Source organism: Emydura macquarii, unplaced genomic scaffold (assembly GCF_026122565.2).
Source record: "Emydura macquarii macquarii isolate MOO-44397 ecotype Brisbane River unplaced genomic scaffold, CSIRO-AGI_Emac_v2 contig_1790, whole genome shotgun sequence".
Lineage (NCBI taxonomy): Eukaryota > Metazoa > Chordata > Testudines > Chelidae > Emydura > Emydura macquarii.
Genome location: NW_027131927.1, coordinates 7,609,220 through 7,626,386, shown reverse-complemented (window position 1 = coordinate 7,626,386; position 17,167 = coordinate 7,609,220). Strand labels below are relative to the sequence as shown.

Genomic DNA, 17,167 nt, shown 5'->3' with positions numbered 1-17,167 from the left:
AATTCCGCAGGCAGTGTCCCTGGGATCTGCAGTACTCAGATGCAGAAAATGGACATGTAAGGAATGGGGTTGCACAAAATGACTCCATTGTACTAATGCCCCAAACCTGTGAACAACTGCACTTGTGCTTAACTCTATTCATGTTACTAGTCCCATGACTGGGATCCCAAACGTAAGTAAAGTTGAACATATTCATATATGTTCACAAGAACAAGGCCTTTAAGAACATTTCCTAGATTAAGAGAAGCATTTGAAGCAGTTTTATAGGTGGAAGAGGAATGCCAAGATAATAGCAGTGGGATCTGAGGAGAATGAACTAGAAGGAAAATAACTATTATATCAATGTGCTTTGCTCATACCCTAATACTGGTTGCAAAACAGGTCCCAACTTCATAATAAACAAGAACAGAAACAATGCAATTTAAACATAGTACACTGAACTAATTACTGCCTTAGTAAAAACATGTGCAAAAAGAAAAAAAATGTTACTTAGTAAACCAAAACAAACTGAATTCTCACAGAACAATCATGAATGAGAAAAAAGGCTGTATCTTGAGAGCAGTAAATCCTCATTAGTCATGGAATTAAATTAGCTCTGTGATTAAGTCCTTATTACTTTTAAGAATTGTGTCCAGCCAATGAGTTTTAGACCCCAACATTTTATCTTTATTTTGAAACAAAATACAAAAATGGAATAGTTACAAAATCTAAAAACAAATATTTAGTTTTGTTTTTGTTTTTTAATTTAAATGAAAGCAGTTTTGGGGGGGAATTTCAACATTTGCCTGCAACCATGACAACACTGAGGTAGTGCATGAGAACTGAAATGTGAAATTGACTAGAAACAAAATGAAAAATCAGTTTTATTTCAATATGTAAACAGAAAAATACACAAAGTAAATAGCCTAAATGGTGAAAAGCAGATCAGATTTTTAAAATGCTTTCAGTTCAAATAATGATTAAAATCAAAGATTATTTTCTTTTAAAATATGCAAAAATATTTATACAACAACAACTTTCTTTTGCGATTTTTGGGGGAAAGAACATTCCCGTAGCATTTTACTAATTTATGTTACTAATCCATTACAGTGTATATTGAATTAAAAAAAAAAATCTAACCTGGAAAATATTCACGTCCAGAGCTCTTACTGGCCCGGTGTGCTTGTCTTTCTGTGCAATTAAAACTTCACTCTCTCCAGCTATAATTTTAGATGGATCATACAGAATAATATTTCCATTTTCACCACCTGCAATTAGAACTCCTGAAAGACTACCATCTGAAGCCATTCTATGAGGTCCCCATATCAATTTATGGTACCTACAAGATAAAAAAAACAAAACAAACAATTTAAGAAGATCCACTGCCATATCATCATAAGTGGGAAGCATCCTATTTAGTTTATCACACAGAAGTGAGTTGAAACTTTTTGGACAGGTGCACTAAATCATGAGCTGAGAAAAATGCACCATTTTTGAAGAAATGTTTCATTTAAGAACCAATACTCAATTGTTTCCCCTTATAAAGAACACTCAGACTATGCCTATACTACAGGGGCACAACTGTACCGCTGCAGATGCACCACTGTAAGGTCTCCCATGCAGCCGCTTTATGCCAAGAGAGAGAGCTCTCCTGTCAGCATAATTAAACCACCCCCAATAAGCAGCAGTAGCTAGCTCGGTGGGAAAGCGTCTCCCGCTGACATAGCACTGTCCACACCGGCGCTTCTGTTGGTAAAACTTACGTTGCTCAGGGGAAAGGGGTTCACAACCCTGGCCAACAAAAGTTTGGCCAACAAAAGTTTGACTGACAAAAATGCTAGTGTAGACATAACCTAACACTTTACGGGAGGCAGTGCAGGCTGGTGGTAAGATCAAAGGTGGGATGAGACTGAGAACTGGGTCTCCTAGGTTCTATTCCTGGCTCTCCTATACTGTCAAAAGTGTGACAGCGGACAGGTCACCAACTCTATGCGCCTCAGTTCAAGGCTCTAAAGTCAGATGAATCCTTAGGGTTTTTGAGATAATGTTTGCAAAGAACTGTTAGATTCCTGATGAGAATCATAAACACACCCAACTTCAAGCCGTCACATAAATCTCTGATATTTGTGAAGAGCTACTTATGCAAGAGGCAGATAGATAGTCAATGAAAAGGGTCTCCTTGACACAAGCCCTATATCTCAGCTGCAGTCTTGCAATTAAAATTATCTTTTGTACTTGGCAACACTTATACACAAACAAGAAAGTGTGCTGCCTGGAGTGTAGTCTGTTTTATTTCATGTTAAATTAGAGGTTAGAGTATACTTTTAGACCTGAAAGATATCAAAGCTAATACACTGTGTGGTGAATCTGTAAGTATCTGGATTTCCTTTTTTAAACTAAGTAGTCTTATAACAAAACAATATCCCTGTGCGTTCAGCCTTGCAGAGTACATTTCTTTTATATTACCACACACGTTCTCTTGTGGTATTGTTCTTAGAAAGTGGCCTTTCTGCATTTGGAAAGCAAACTAACAAGTTTCTATAAAAACAAATCAAACCCAAATGCCATCATTAATCAGTAAATGACTGAAAGGCAACTTGCAAATAATTTATTAAAAATGCAGCAACTTCAGAATTATACGCTGAATTCTCCAAGTAGCAAGAGGAGTACATGCAGCACAACTTACTTAAATTATATGTCCCTCAGCCAGTGTTTAGCAGTTCCTAGTGTCAACCTTTACTCTTCCAGCATGACATTCAGTATACTGGTAACACTGCCATCCAAAAAACAATGCTGCAGATTGAAACTGGTCTATAGGAGTCAGGTAGGACCTTTTTTCCAAATATATACATTTTTATATTGTGGGAGGGTTGCAATAAGAGATCTGCAAAACTTGTAATATCACAAGCAAAGAAATGACAGACAGGCCTGTCCTACTCTGCAACTGGTTCAATAGTGGATGTGATGCTGGCATCTCACTGGGACTTCACACACAGCAAGACCCAATAAGTCCTGCAAAATCCTTTTGCTTTCCCTGCACCAACTATTTTAATAGTTATTATCTATATTAGGATAGCAGCCCAAGGCCTAATCAGATTCAGGGCTCCATCATGTCAGATACTGTACGAGGAAGACACAGTTCCTGCACTGCTCAGATTACAATTTAATCAATTTATAATTTCTAAAAGTTGAGGCAATTGTGTTTGGTGTAAATCTTTGAAAGACAGTCTTAGTCTTGTAAATCATTATTTAAAAATGGAGTCCGGAGAATGAATGGAATTAACTTCCATTTACATCATAATGTAGTGTAAAACATAATCATCATACCTCAATGGATTTGGATTTCTATATATCTCAGTGTAACCGAGCTACAATATACTATATTTTCTTCATACACATCTTTGATAAAAATATATTAATACTAACACTACAGCTTACTCATTGATGAACAGCTGACAATCTGTAAGTGTTGCACACACCTCCACTGAGAATTATTGGTCAACGGAAGGATTAACCGTTTGTGCTGACATTGTATCTGATATGAAAGATTAACGGATCCAACCAGGGTCAATAGAAAGTTTTCAGAGCCTTCTATGCCCCCAGGAAGAGCATCTCAGGCTTTCATTGATATTGTTATGGCTAATTTACAATGAATAGAAGCCACTACCAATGCTACTAAAAGTACCACTAAGATGTCAACGGAATGACTTCTGGGGTTTTTTAATGCTAATTATGTAAGTTTTAGCTAAATACACAGCCTGAAGTTAGAAGTAATATGGGTCTAAATGAAGCAAAACAACTAGGAACGTTTCTTCCCAATAGCCAGATGTAAGTGTTGAACTACATATGTAATGCAAAAATAACATGCAGATACATCAAATGAGTCCCCCTGCAATACCTAAACACAATAGGATGACACAACATATAAAAGAAGCTGTAACTGCCTTTTCCTATTTTTAAGAGCACGTATAACTCTTACCCTTTGTTCTCTGGAAATTTCCCAGGGCTCTGACAGAGATACAGTTATTTTTCTTTACATCAGAAACAAATCATATCAAACCAACCTAACATCCTTCTTTGACGGGATAACAAGCTTTGTGGATTGGGGGAAGCAGTAGATGTGATATATCTCAACTTTAGTGAGGCTTTTGGATACTATCTCACATGACCTTATAAACAAACTAGAGAAATACAGCCTAGACAAACCTACTATGAAGTGGGTGCATAGCTGGTTGGAAAATGGTACTCAAAGAGTAGTTATCAGTGGTTCACAATTGAGCTGGAAGAGCATATTGACAGGGGTCCAGCAAGGACCTGTGCAGGGTCAAGTTTTATTCAATATCTTCATAAATGATTTGGATAATGGCATAGAGAGTACACTTATAAATGTTGTGGACAATACCAAGCTGGGAGGGGTTGCAAGCGCTCTGAAGGACATGATTAGAATTAAAAAAGATCTTGACAAACTGGAGAAATGGTCTGAATTACATAGGATGAAATTTAATAAGGACAAATGCAAAGTACTACACGTAGGAAGAAATAATCAACTGAACAAATGAAAATGAGAAAAGACTGTCTGGGACGGAGAACTGCAGAAAAGGATCTGGAGGTAATAGTGGATCAACAACTAAATATGAGTCAACAATATAATATTGTTGCAAAAGAAGCAAACATCATCAGTGTTGCAAGCAAAACACAAGAAGTAATTCACTCTGCTCAGCACTGATAAGGCCTCAACTGGAGTACCGTGCCCTATTCTGGGCACCATACTTTGGGAAACATGCGGACAAACTGGAAAAAGTCCAGAGGAGAGCAACAAAAAAGGTCTAGAAAACATGACCTACAAGGAAAGATGGAAAAAACTGGGTTTGTTCTGTCTGGAGAAGAGAAAGCTGAGGGGGGACATGATAACAATCTTCAAATATGTAAAAGGTTGTTATAAAGAGGAGAGTAATAAATTGTTCTCCTAAACCACTGAGGACAGGACAAGAAGTAATCGGCTTAAATTGCTGCCATGGAGATTTAAGTTAGAAATTAGAAAAGAAACTTCCAACTATATGGGTAGTTAGGCACTGGCACAATTTACCAGAGGAGATTGTGGAATCTCCATCATTGCAGGTTTTTAAGAACAGGTTAGACAAATACCTGTCAGGGATGGTCTAGATAACACTTAGTCCTGCCTTGGTGCAAGAGACTGTACTAGACGACCTAACGAGGTCCCTTCCAGTCCCACAGTTCTATGTTTTTATCATCCAACTGATACCAGCCTAAGATATTTGTGACAGAACAGGAACTGAACCCAGCTCTCCGGAGTCCAAGTGTATCACCTTAACCACAACCCCACCCTTCTTATCTTTCCCAATAATACTGAGACAGGGCTAAAGCAACACACACGGCCCTTTCAGCCCATTTCACAGACAGCAGTTGCCACAAACAATGCATTTTTATAAAGCAAATAATAAATTTGGAATTCCAATTCATACCTGTGCGAGGAGGAGAAAGTGGCACAGGATTTCATATCCAACGAAGGATCAGACAAGTCCAGTTCAAATATTTCCAGAGAAGCATTGGTACTGAAAGTTGCATCCAACTGCTGAGCAGATGTACCTACACAGAAACATACTGTTGTATCAGAATGACATAATACAAAATAATGCAATTTCAAATTACTAAAGGAACACATACAAAGGAAATAAAATCTCCAGAGTCTCGGAAGTATACTGAACATGAAATGTAATCAATTTTTTTTAAAAGGGGTTGAAAGTAGTTTCAGGTATTCCACCTGCCCCCAAATCCCCTTTCCTGGTTTTACAACCAAATTTTCCCATGAAAATAAAAAGAGAAAGGGAAGTGTGTGATGTTTTTCTCTCCTTTGCTGCTGTGAAAATCTCCCACAAATAAGAGAGGAAACTCAGAAATTGACTGAAAGGCAATAGGTTTGGCAGCTAAAACTACTGAGCAACTGCTAGCCATTGGTAAAGACTGGGTCATATAACCCTATGACTTAAGAGGGAGAAGCCATGAAATTAATCAATGCTGCCCTCCATTTAGGGCAAACACGCATGTTTACAAAGTATATGTAAGCTGGGATTTGATTCCTAGGGAAAGCTGATATTCTGGAATTTGAAAAGTGATTTTAAGTGGACTCTGCACTACATTCTCAATTACTATTTCAACCTTCAGGACATTAATTTTCTATTATAAACTTCAAGTACAGTCAGTATTTTATAATCTACACTATATGCAAACAAAGCATCACAGGTAGAGATCATGCTTTTCAACAAGTTACCTGTAGCCAAATAAATGGGATGTTGTTGAGCAGGACTCCATGCCTGCATAGCAGTACGATCAATCTCCTTTAACTTCATCCTGCTAAAAGAAGATAATTTTTGTAATACAGAAAAACTGGAGGAAATGGCCCCAGTGCAACAGAGAGGAAATGTGCTGTACGTGGAACTGTGGGTATGATGTGGCATTTGTAGGGAGGAGAGTAATGGTGAAATATTAAGTTTACAGGAAATGAATACTTGTTAAACATGTTGAATACATCTAAATAAACCTGGGGAATACAGCAACTGGGGTAAGATTCTGTTCTTAGACTGAATGCCCTTACTAGTAAGAGATTACATGATATAACATGGTATCTTGCAGCAGCTATTACATTTAAATAAAAATACAGTCCATGTTTCTAAATGCCAAAACAGAGATTCATAAATTGTCATCAGAACTGAAACTACTGAAAACTATCACAGTCACTACCAAAAACCACCATAGTAATAAGTGTAGTAAATAAAAAAAATAGTAACAATAGTAAATAAAAAAAATTTAAAAGTGTCCCTTTAGCTACATCCCTCTTCCTGTGCAGGCTGAGGAAGCATGTGTATATAAAGAGATAAGTAACACAAAAGTTTGGCATATACTCATCCCAGACATTAACAGTTTTTCAATCACCACCTTCTACCCCATCACCCATGAAAACCTTATATGGTCCTCATAATAATGACATTCTGAAGTGCCAAGAATGTTCTCATAATTGTGGCCTCCAGTTAATTGTTTAAAAGGATATCTTAAGTGAAAGCCTTACATGCTCAACAACTTTGAGTCACGCACTTCTCACAAGCGGATCTGTGCAGCTTTTATGCATGAACAAAAAGTTGTGTGAAGAAGAGCAAAAGTTGATTGTTATTATGTGATGCAAAATAATTTAGAAAAAACATCAACTGATAAACTGGTCTTCCTGCTAAAAGTTTGCTGAAAAATACTCAAATTTTTCATCAAATGCCTCCTAAACAGAGACCAGCACATAGTAATCCAAAAGACTTTGGAACACAGAAATTTTTAACAAAATATAACAACTCAGGTTTACAAAAATGTACTTAACCAAGGCAGGGATGGCATGGTATTTACCAGAGGTGGTTGTTAGCAGGTAAAATCATGTTTTTACCCTCCCCCACCCCCCAAAAAAAAATTAAGTTAGTCCCAGTTTAAGGCATTTTCTATTTTAAAAATTGTTTCATTCATGCATACCAAATTACACTAGTTTAAGTTACATATTCATCCTGTGGTTACATAAGGCAGTAGGTGTGCAGATTAATTTAGGGGTACAAATAAAAAGTAAAACTGCAGTGGGTGTAATAGTAATATAAATACTGAACATGGGAATGTATGTATATATTTGGGTTTTTATTTTCTCAAGGAAGTTATACATGTCATGACTCATATTTCAGTATTATATAAACAACATTAAAAACATCTGATTATATAAAAATGACAATAATGCACAGTTGCATTAAGCAATCAGAAGCATGCAGAGCTGCAGACTACCAGTTGTACTAACTACTACTACAACTACTACAGCAATCCTAACCCATTTGGCCATGCAACATTCTGTAGCAGAAGACCAACTTTGACGTAGTGGATAGACTGATCCTATTCATCAGTTTTGAATGGGTGTATCTAAAGTTCGAAAAGATTTGTTCTGTTTGCTGAACTTGCTGGACACTGAAGCAATTATGTTTCCCCAGTTTCCTGGTTTAAACTAATTCTTAACAACACCCTGTCCTAAACTAGTTTTTCCCAGAAAACTGCCAACCCTGACCCAATGTGTATAAAATATAATTTTTTGTAGTTCCTGGATAGGTAAATTTTGCAAGATTGCATTTGAAAATTACTTCCAACACACAAAAAAGAGTTTGTTCAAGCTTTGTAAAATGCTTATAATAATTAATACAACCCAAAAAAAGATTTTAAAAGTGTAGGTCAAATTAACATTAAGGAATAACATGTCTGGTCCTCTGATTTTTACTTAATGAGGAACATTTTCTTAGAGAAGGAAGTAGTGGGAACAGACACAATGTAAATGTCTTTATTGGTCACACGTACTCTATAATAATGGGAAGGTTTCAATTAATTACAGCTTTGCTGTACTTCATTTCAGTCTTGACATTACAGAAGTTCGTTCTGACAACACACACCCAGATAATTATACTATGAACCCTGCAACTTACATCAAGTATGCACATCATAATCAATATCAGGAGTTCTCAGACTGTTGCTAGACAAAGGCCTTTTCAATAGAACTCTTGATAATTTAACAGGCAACACACAGTTTGTCTCACTCATCTGAATTTCGTATCCTTTAGGGGGATATTTTGCAAGGTCAGTTTGTAGTTCTCAAAAGTAATTTTAAAAATTACATCTCTATATAACTGAATTAAAAACCATATCAGTAAATCACCTCATGCTGAAAATACCTTGTGTATCTCCATTCTACTTTCAGAACTAAGAAATAGTTTCAAACAGTTTACAGGTCATGTCAAATGAATCTGGAGTTAGCTTGTGCTGGGGAACCTCAGGAACTGATTTCATACAGTCATCTGGAATACCAGTCTCATAAACACTTCTCCCAAAGTGAGTGAGGTTTAGTTGGGAGTCTGGCTCTTAGCCAAGCAGGTGTGCTCCAACTTACTGGGCCAGAGAAGGCTGTTGCGTGGAAAGATCCTAACTGGACTTCAAACCCTCAAGTAACAAAGGGCTAAAGTCCAAGGTTGCACAAGTCCTCTCTGAAACTGCTCAAGGAAAAGGTGGGGTGGTCCACCTGAGGAATCTAAGAGATGAATGCTACTGTGTCTAGTTCAGTTTTAGATACGGATCCTCTTGCACTTGTTCATAATACGGCTTGATTTTCCAGAGTTTTTTCTACTTATTAAAAGTGTTTTCCTTCTACAGTTGATATACAACACATAAATCATACTCTCATTTTCACTTGACCTATACTTTTACTGTTAAAAACAGCAATAAATGCAGGCTACTCTGATGCCCGCTCTCTGCCAGGACCTACTGAGGCCCCCTCCCACACAGAAGAGATTACTGCCTGGTGGACACTGAGTGACAGATTTAATGACTTTGATTAATCAAACACCGTTTTTAAAGAGAACGTAACAAAACAGACAAGCTCCCCTCCTCTTTATAACATAACAGTAAGTCTCATCAATTCTTTAGCACCAAAAGATGGGTTGGATGCCACTCTAAGGAATACATCTGTTTGACAGTAATGACATAGCTTCACTTTGAGTCACATCCCGAAATTATACCCAAGGGTATGGGCAAAGGAAAATGTGTATGATGAAAATCTTGCTGTTGCCATGTTGGCACTATGGCCCTATCTATACTGTCCAAGAAAAGCACATGATTGCACTTTTCTAATGCACCACTCATAAATATAATTCATTACAGAAGTTCTAGCATGTGACCTGATATCCTGAGTGATTCAGCACCATTCATGTTTTCCTGGACATTTTCTTATACTTTTTATGTATAGCATTCTATAGTCAATATATTACAATACAGAAAGGCCATAAAAGACACTTATATTTTACAAATGAAAATAAAAGCGATTATCTCACTAACAATTCTAATTCACTGACTAAAAGAGTGGAGAAACATTCTCTTACATGCACATTTATGATTTTATGTACTTCTACAGTATCCATTAATAACATCTGAGAGCTACAAATCAAAAGATTCAGGATTGTATTTGGGCTAGCCACTAAAAAAATTCCCCAAGCTATTTTTTCCATTCAGATAAGATTAACTATAAAGTAGCTGTATCTCCGTGTGTCTGTGGCAGGGTCATATTTACTATCTTAGATAATACAAGCAAGATGAAAATCTCAAAGTGGTTATTAATATGTGGTCCTCAGAGCAATCGTGCAATCTTTCTTCTGTGTCTTTCTAGAACCCCTTTTCCTAAAGAGATCTAAGGCTCCGTCTACACTAGGGTTTCCCGTGCGGTTGGTGCTGTGTTTAAAGATGGCTTATACAGAAGGTTTTTACAAACATGGTGACACGAGATGTAGATGAGGCATAACATTTTTTAGTTAAGGTTAGGTTACACACCCTAGAAGTACCAAATCCATATTGTCTGTGTCTCGGAGTAAATTAGGAGGCAGAGATTAGTAGACTACATTAACGCGGCCTCGGAGGCTACTATGACGAGGCTGTGCAGCCTAGCGGAGTCCGTGGGACCCTGCCACTGCTGCGGGTCACCACAGGGCGGGGGGCAGCGCTCAGGGGCTGCTGTCTGGCTCCGCAGCAGGGAAAAGGCCGCTGGCCCAGGCCCCCGGCGAGCTGGGACTGGAGCCCGGGGGGGAGGGAGGGAGGCTGCCCTGCGTGGCGCCCCTGTGCCCTGCGATGCGAACCGGGGCCGGCCCCGTTGCGCCCACGCCGACCCAACGCCCCGGCTACCTCCCCCCGTCCCGGGACTGGAGCGGCAGAGCCCCGCTGCCCCTCACCTGGCGGGGCCGGGCGGGACGCGGCCTAAATCTCGCTGCGGTTACGACCCTGCTCCCGGCCGGACCCGCTCGCGTTGCTCTCCTTCCTTTCCGCTTCAACGTGGCAGCCGAAGCGCCTCCCTCGTCAGCGCCGGCTTCCGGCACCGAGGGAGACCCCGCCCGGCCGGCCTGCCGCCACCTTCCGGGCCGCGGGGGGTAGAGCCGGCCGGGCGGCCTAGGCCAGGCGCAGAGTGGAGAGGAAGACGGGAGGCAGGGCTGGGGGGCCCCGCCTGCCCCACCAGGCCGCGACGAGCCGGGAGTGGTGCGATTTCTTCGCTTGTTATACACGGGTGGCCCTGACAACCGCCGCTGCCAGAGCTAAGCGGGGAGTTTTAACAGAAGGGGGAGTTTGGAGCACCTCTAGGGCCGCCCTCACCCCAGCTCGAGAGTCCTCACGCCGGAGAAGTGTCCCTTCCCCTTTCCTGGGGGAGGCACTAAACCTTATATAATAGGGAGGCTCCACCACGGTACTTGCCTACACCTACATTTTTGCCAATTTCGGCTCTCCTGGAGGCACCTGGACTCAATTCTACTGCCAAAATGTTATGCTATTCAGTACAGGTCCCGAGACCCTAGCATTAAAGGCAAAAGATAATTGTGGAGTGATGGGCCACCTGCATTGACTGTGCCTCTCCAACACAGGGTGAGCCCAGGGCCAGAAAAGCCTCAGCAAAGTGCAGAGCATTTTGATCATCTTTAGGGAGTGAGCAAGCAGGATTTACCATTTTCATGGAAAGGTCACATTTCTCCCTCTAGGCTAAATATTATTTATGACCACTGCTGGCATAATTCCCCATGTGAAAATGGGTGGTTTCCTAACTTACAGCAGTGTTAGCAGTTTAGCTCATTCATGTGAAGAGTTTATTCTAGCAGCAGTGAGTACCCAAGTAGCAATACAAACAAAGCCAAGACACCACATATTTATATCAGCAGCAGCCAATCATGTTTATTATCAATACAAAGGAAAACAGATTTTAGAATAGCATACACAAAACCAAGTTGTATCATGTTTATTACCAATATAAATTAAGAGGATTTTAAAGCAATCTCCCAAGATTCACAGGTTGCAGTTGAAATAAGTGATTTAAGAGACTGTCTTCTCACTTCACTACCTTTTCCATTAAAAAAAAAAAAAAGCATTAAAAGTAATCTGGTTACTGATTTAACCCCTCAATGAAGGAGGAAGCAAATTAAACAGTTTTCAGCATCTTCATTAAAGATTAAAAATTCAGATGGAACATAGAAACTCTTCACAATTATCTAAAATGTAAAAAAGCATATTAGATCTTTGACAATACAGAAAAAGACCTTATTTATTGAAGATTAACATCTAACTTGACTCCAGTTTTAGGCCTTCAATAGTCTTTCAATAAGCCCACAACTTCAGTAAAGTGTTCCTAAATTCCCTAAGCTCCTAAGCAGAAATTGGTCCAACAAAAGAGTATTTCACTCATTCTGTCTCTCAAGTTACCAAATGCAGTAAAGGAACAGTAAAACCCTCAGTCTATTACAACTACAATTAGGATGCCCTCCCAGGAATGTTTAAACAATTTTTTTTATATTTCTGGAAACAGACTAATGAAATTTTTACAGGTTTATTACAGAAAGCACACACATTTACTGTCAGGTTCAATTTATTTTAAATTATAGAATCAGAGTTGGAAGGGACCTCAGGAGGTCATCTAGTACAACCCACTGCTCAAAGCAGGCCTAACCTCAGCTAAATAATCCCAGCGAGGGTTTTGTCAAGCCACGGCTTAAAAACCTCTAAAGATGGGAGATTCCACCACCTTCCTAGGTAACCCATTCCAGTGCTTCACCACCCTCCTAGTGAAAAACTTTTTCCTAATGTCCAACCTAGACCTCCCCCACTACAACTTGAGACCGTTGCTTCTTGGTCTGTCATCTGCCACCACTGAGAACAGCCTAGCTCCATCCTCCCTGGAACCCCCTTTCAGGTAGTTAAAGGCTGCAATCAAATCTCCCCTCATTCTTCTATTCTGCAGTCTAAACAAGCCTAGTTCCCTCAGCCTCTTCTCATAAGTCTTGTGCTCCAGCCCCCTAATCATTTTTGTTGCCCTCCGCTGGACTGTCTCCAACTTGTCCACATGCTTTCTGTAGTGGGGGCCCCAAAACTGGACACAATACTCCAAATGCGGCCTCACCAATGCTGAATAGAGGGGAATAATTACTTCCCGCTATCTGCTGGCAATGCTCCTACTAATGCAGCCCAATATGCTATTAGCCTTCTTGGCAACCAGGGCACACTGCAGACTCATATCCAGCTTCTTATTCACTGTTACCCCCAGGGTCCTTTTCTGAAGAACTGCTGCCTAGCTCGTTGGTTCCCAGTCTGTAGCTGTGTATGGGATTCTTCCTTCCAAAGTGCAGGACTTTGCACTTGTCCTTGTTGAACCTCATCAGATTTCTTTTGGCCCAATCCTCCATTTTGTTTAGGTCCTTCTGTATCCTATCCCTACCTTCCAGGGTATCCACCACTCCCCCCAGCTTAGTGTCATCTGCAAACTTGCTGAGGGTGCAATCTACCCCATCCTCTAGATCAGCAATTCTCACATCCACCGCTTTCCCCACATCCACAGAGCCAGTCACCTCTTCATAGTAAGCAATCAGGTCAGTCAGGCATGACTTTCCCTTGGTGAATCCATATTGACTGTTCCTGATCACCTTCCTCTCTTCCAAGTGCCTTAAAATGGATTCCTTGAGGACCTGCTCCATGATTTTTCCAGGGATTGAGGTGAGGCTGACCAGTCTGTAGTTCCCTGGATCCTCTTCCCTCCCTTTCTTGAAGATGGGCACTATATTGCTTTTTTCCAATCATCAGGGACCTCCCCCAATTGCCACGAGCTTTCAAAGATAACAGCCAATGGCTCTGAATCACATCAGCCAACTCCCTCAGCACCCTCGGGAGCATTGCATCTGGCCCCATGGACTTGTGTATGTCCAATCTTCCTAAATAGTCTTGGACCTGTTCCTTCAGCACTGCAGGATGTTCATCTCCTTCCCGTTCTGTGCCAGTGCAGTAGTCTGGGAGCTGATCTTGTCTGTGAAGACAGAGGCAAAAAAAGCATTGAGTACCTCAGCTTTCTCCACATCCTCTGTCACTAGGTTGCCTCCCCCATTCTGTAAGGGGCCCACACTTTCCCTAATCTTCCTCTTGTTGGTAACATATCTGTAGAAACCCTTCTTGTTCCCCTTCACATCCCTTGCTAGCTGCAACTCCAATTGTGCTTTGGCCTTCCTAATTTCATTCCTGCATGTTCGAGCAGTATTTTTATAATCCTCCCTAGTCATCTGACCAAGATTCCACTTCTTGTGAGCTTCTTTTTTGTGTTTAAATTCACCAAAGACTTCTTTGTTAAGCCAAGCTGGACGCCTACCATATTTGCTATTCTTTCTGCACATCAGGATGGTTTGCTCCTGTGCCCTCAATAAGGTTTCTTTAAAATACAGCCAGCTCTCTTGGATTCCTTTCCCCCTCATATTAGCCTCCCAAGGGATCCTGTCCATCAGCTCCCTGAGGGATTTCTTTTCTGAAGTCCATGGTCCGTATCCCGCTATTCTCCTGCTGTTCAATTATCCCATTGTCATCTCCAAGACCCAATGTCAGAATATATAAATTCTTAAGTTAAAATATTAACAATGCCATTGAGAAAAAGGGAATTAAACACCTCAGAAACATGACAGGTCTAACAAAAGACTAAAGGAATTCAGAATCAAACAAGGTCAGATCCAAACTAGTTGCGCTGAGGTACTCTAGTAAACACTAATACAATGTAATATACTGTTCTGAGATACTTACAATACCTAGGCACAAACTGAATCAGCAAATAAAGAAATTAACAAAAGTGTAAAAGCTTACCCACAAGTCCACAAATGCAGTCAGAACAGTCTCCGCTCACTTTTCACAAACTGAGAGCAATAATTTAATGCTGGGGAGGGAAAAGAAAAGTACAAGTTATTTTGTATATGCAAACCAAATGAATTCCAGAAATGTATTTTAGGTTTCTTAATCTGCAAACTGAATTGACTACCAATATTTTTAAATCTGGTTTTGAATGTTTACCTCATGTCCTCATCCAGTCAAACATTAATCACGGCAAGTCATGATGTGAACAGCAGTGAAAGGTTTTAATCATTGGACACTAGGCAAAACAAACTAATACCAACATATTAAAAATAACTTACTATGTCAACCTTGCAAATCTTGAAGCTTAGCTATATGTGGTTTGCCAATTCCCAATCAAGTTAAAGTTGATAGAAATACACTTTTTTGCAGAGAAAATAAGTTAATTATTCTCTAACCACATTTAAAATTTGGGGGACTCCCTAAACCTAAGGTTATTTGAGGCTTTTATTGTAAGTTGTAAATATTCTATTTTCAACCTTCTATTCATTTCCTTCCACCCCCAATAGAGCTTCAATTTCCTACATGCTGAACCGTAACATAACAATTTTATCTGCTCAGGCAAGAAGTTGGGCCAGCAGGGTACCCAGGCCATGGAGAAAGATAACTTTGGAGGTTCTACAAGGGATTCTACTACTGCAGCTACTGTTACGGTGCAAAAGGAATCATAATATCAGAGGCCCCTTTTCTTTGATGTTCAGTACTTGGTCTATACTTAAGTTATTTCAGCATTATATGAGTTGGGTATGAAAAAAAGCTGACAAAACCACCATTTGTAAATGCAGCTATGTCAATAAAAGAGGGCTTCTGTCAACATAATATGGTTTGGGGAGGTGGTGTTTGTACACTGACAGAAAACTCCTTTTGTCTATGTAGACACCTGGGGCTTGCAGACAGGAACATTAGTGCCTGGGATGAAACCAATTGAAAAGAGAGAACTGCTGAGAGGGGCAAGAGGCAAGGTATCTGACTAAGGAGGAGTTGAATGGCATCCAAGATCTCATATTCATTATTGTGATGCCCTTCCTAGACAATGTAGATAAAATTTAGTTGTCATTTTTAAACAGCCTTAACTTATTGTTGGATTCACCAACAGTCTTTCAAATGTGAAGTTTAATTAGGGAATTTAACTATTCTTAAAAAACACTTAATGAAACCCTCACCTGAACAGTAGCTAAGCAATATGAACTTTCAGATTCCAACATTGCCTGGCAGATCTTGTCAGTAGATCAGTTCCTGAGGGAGTAAGAACATATATTTAATCAGTGATATTGCTTCCCAAAACTACAGCATCCCAAAAAGTATCACACATTAGCAGGCACAGTTATTTGCATTAGTAATATCTAGTGGCTTTACTCTGCCTTCCACTTATGTCAGCACACTAGGACAGTTTTTAAACCACATATCCTCATCCAAACAGATACTAATCACAGCGGATCATGATGTGAACAGCAGTGAAAAGGTTTTAATCATTGGACATGTGTCAAGTAAACATTAAGTGAAAAGTAGAAAGTACTTAGCCACCACTCCTCCCTGAACCAATATGAGCACTTTACAGAAAACCATTCACTTGGCTTGCTTAAGCAGAAAGTAGTAGATGGCTGTCACATGTGAGAAAGGTTTCACTATATGATGGCTTAGGTCCATTTTCTAGTGAGCAGGTGTCTATTTTACAAAAGCCACAATGAAACATTAGTTATATGTAGAGTGTCAAGTATCGGCAACAAGTTAATGGTCACAGTGACTAAGTTACACTTGTACCCAAAGAGGCGGTTCCTCCAGTCAAGGACAAGGCACACTGATGGGGAAGTGAAATTTGCACCAACGTTGCCTGCAACATATCCGTTCTGTAGAAAGTTGGATTAGCTCTTAAACAGTTCAGTATGAGAGCAATCAGCATGATAAATTCTTACTGAGGTTCCATCTCTGGCCTCCTTTCAGCCCCTCCTGCTACAGGTAGATCAACTGATTATTACTTTAGCTTTAGGGTAGGGGGTCAAGGTTCCTCATTCAATCACAAAAGTCTTAGATGCCAGAAAGTTTTAAATTCTTATACCAGAGCACGTCAATCATTTTTAACATGCCCTCATCTTAGCCTTTGCCAAGATCAATCCTTACAACACCCACGTGAGTGCTTTAAAACCAGTAATGCTCGCTGCCCCAACTGGCTACTGGAGCAAGAAGTTAGTGATGCATGGGTGTGTTCCAGTGAAGCACTTAAGGGCTAGTTAGTTAGTTAGTGCTGGTGCACTAATCATAATCAAGTCACGTGAGACCTCTTCCCTGCAAAGCAGGCAACAGAGGAGCCGGAGGAAGGCCAGGCCCACGGCTGCCGATGCACAAGCTACAGCACAACCCGCAGACGGCCCGAAGACCGAAGTACTCACAGGCTGTTGTTGTGGAAGGCCTGAGCGGGGGCGGCGTGTGCGTG

General features: G+C 40.2%; 1 protein-coding gene across 11 annotated transcripts in view; it reads right to left on the bottom strand.

Annotated features, from left to right (window-relative positions):
* The window catches only part of SEC31A (SEC31 homolog A, COPII coat complex component), a 63,777-nt gene extending 52,625 nt beyond the window's left edge, over positions 1-11,152 (bottom strand). For 10 of the 11 annotated variants that reach the window (XM_067556847.1, XM_067556850.1, XM_067556851.1 and 7 more), the window contains exons 1-4: positions 10,773-11,152; positions 6,269-6,351; positions 5,463-5,586; positions 1,120-1,318 (exon numbers count right to left, since the gene is read on the bottom strand). In XM_067556847.1, coding sequence (XP_067412948.1) covers positions 1,120-1,318; positions 5,463-5,586; positions 6,269-6,347 — 402 coding nt within the window. In that variant the 5' untranslated portion in view covers positions 6,348-6,351; positions 10,773-11,152. The remainder of the gene's footprint in view (positions 1-1,119; positions 1,319-5,462; positions 5,587-6,268; positions 6,352-10,772) is intronic. The other variant, XM_067556849.1, reaches the window with a different exon arrangement.
* Between the last annotated feature and the right edge of the window lie 6,015 nt (positions 11,153-17,167).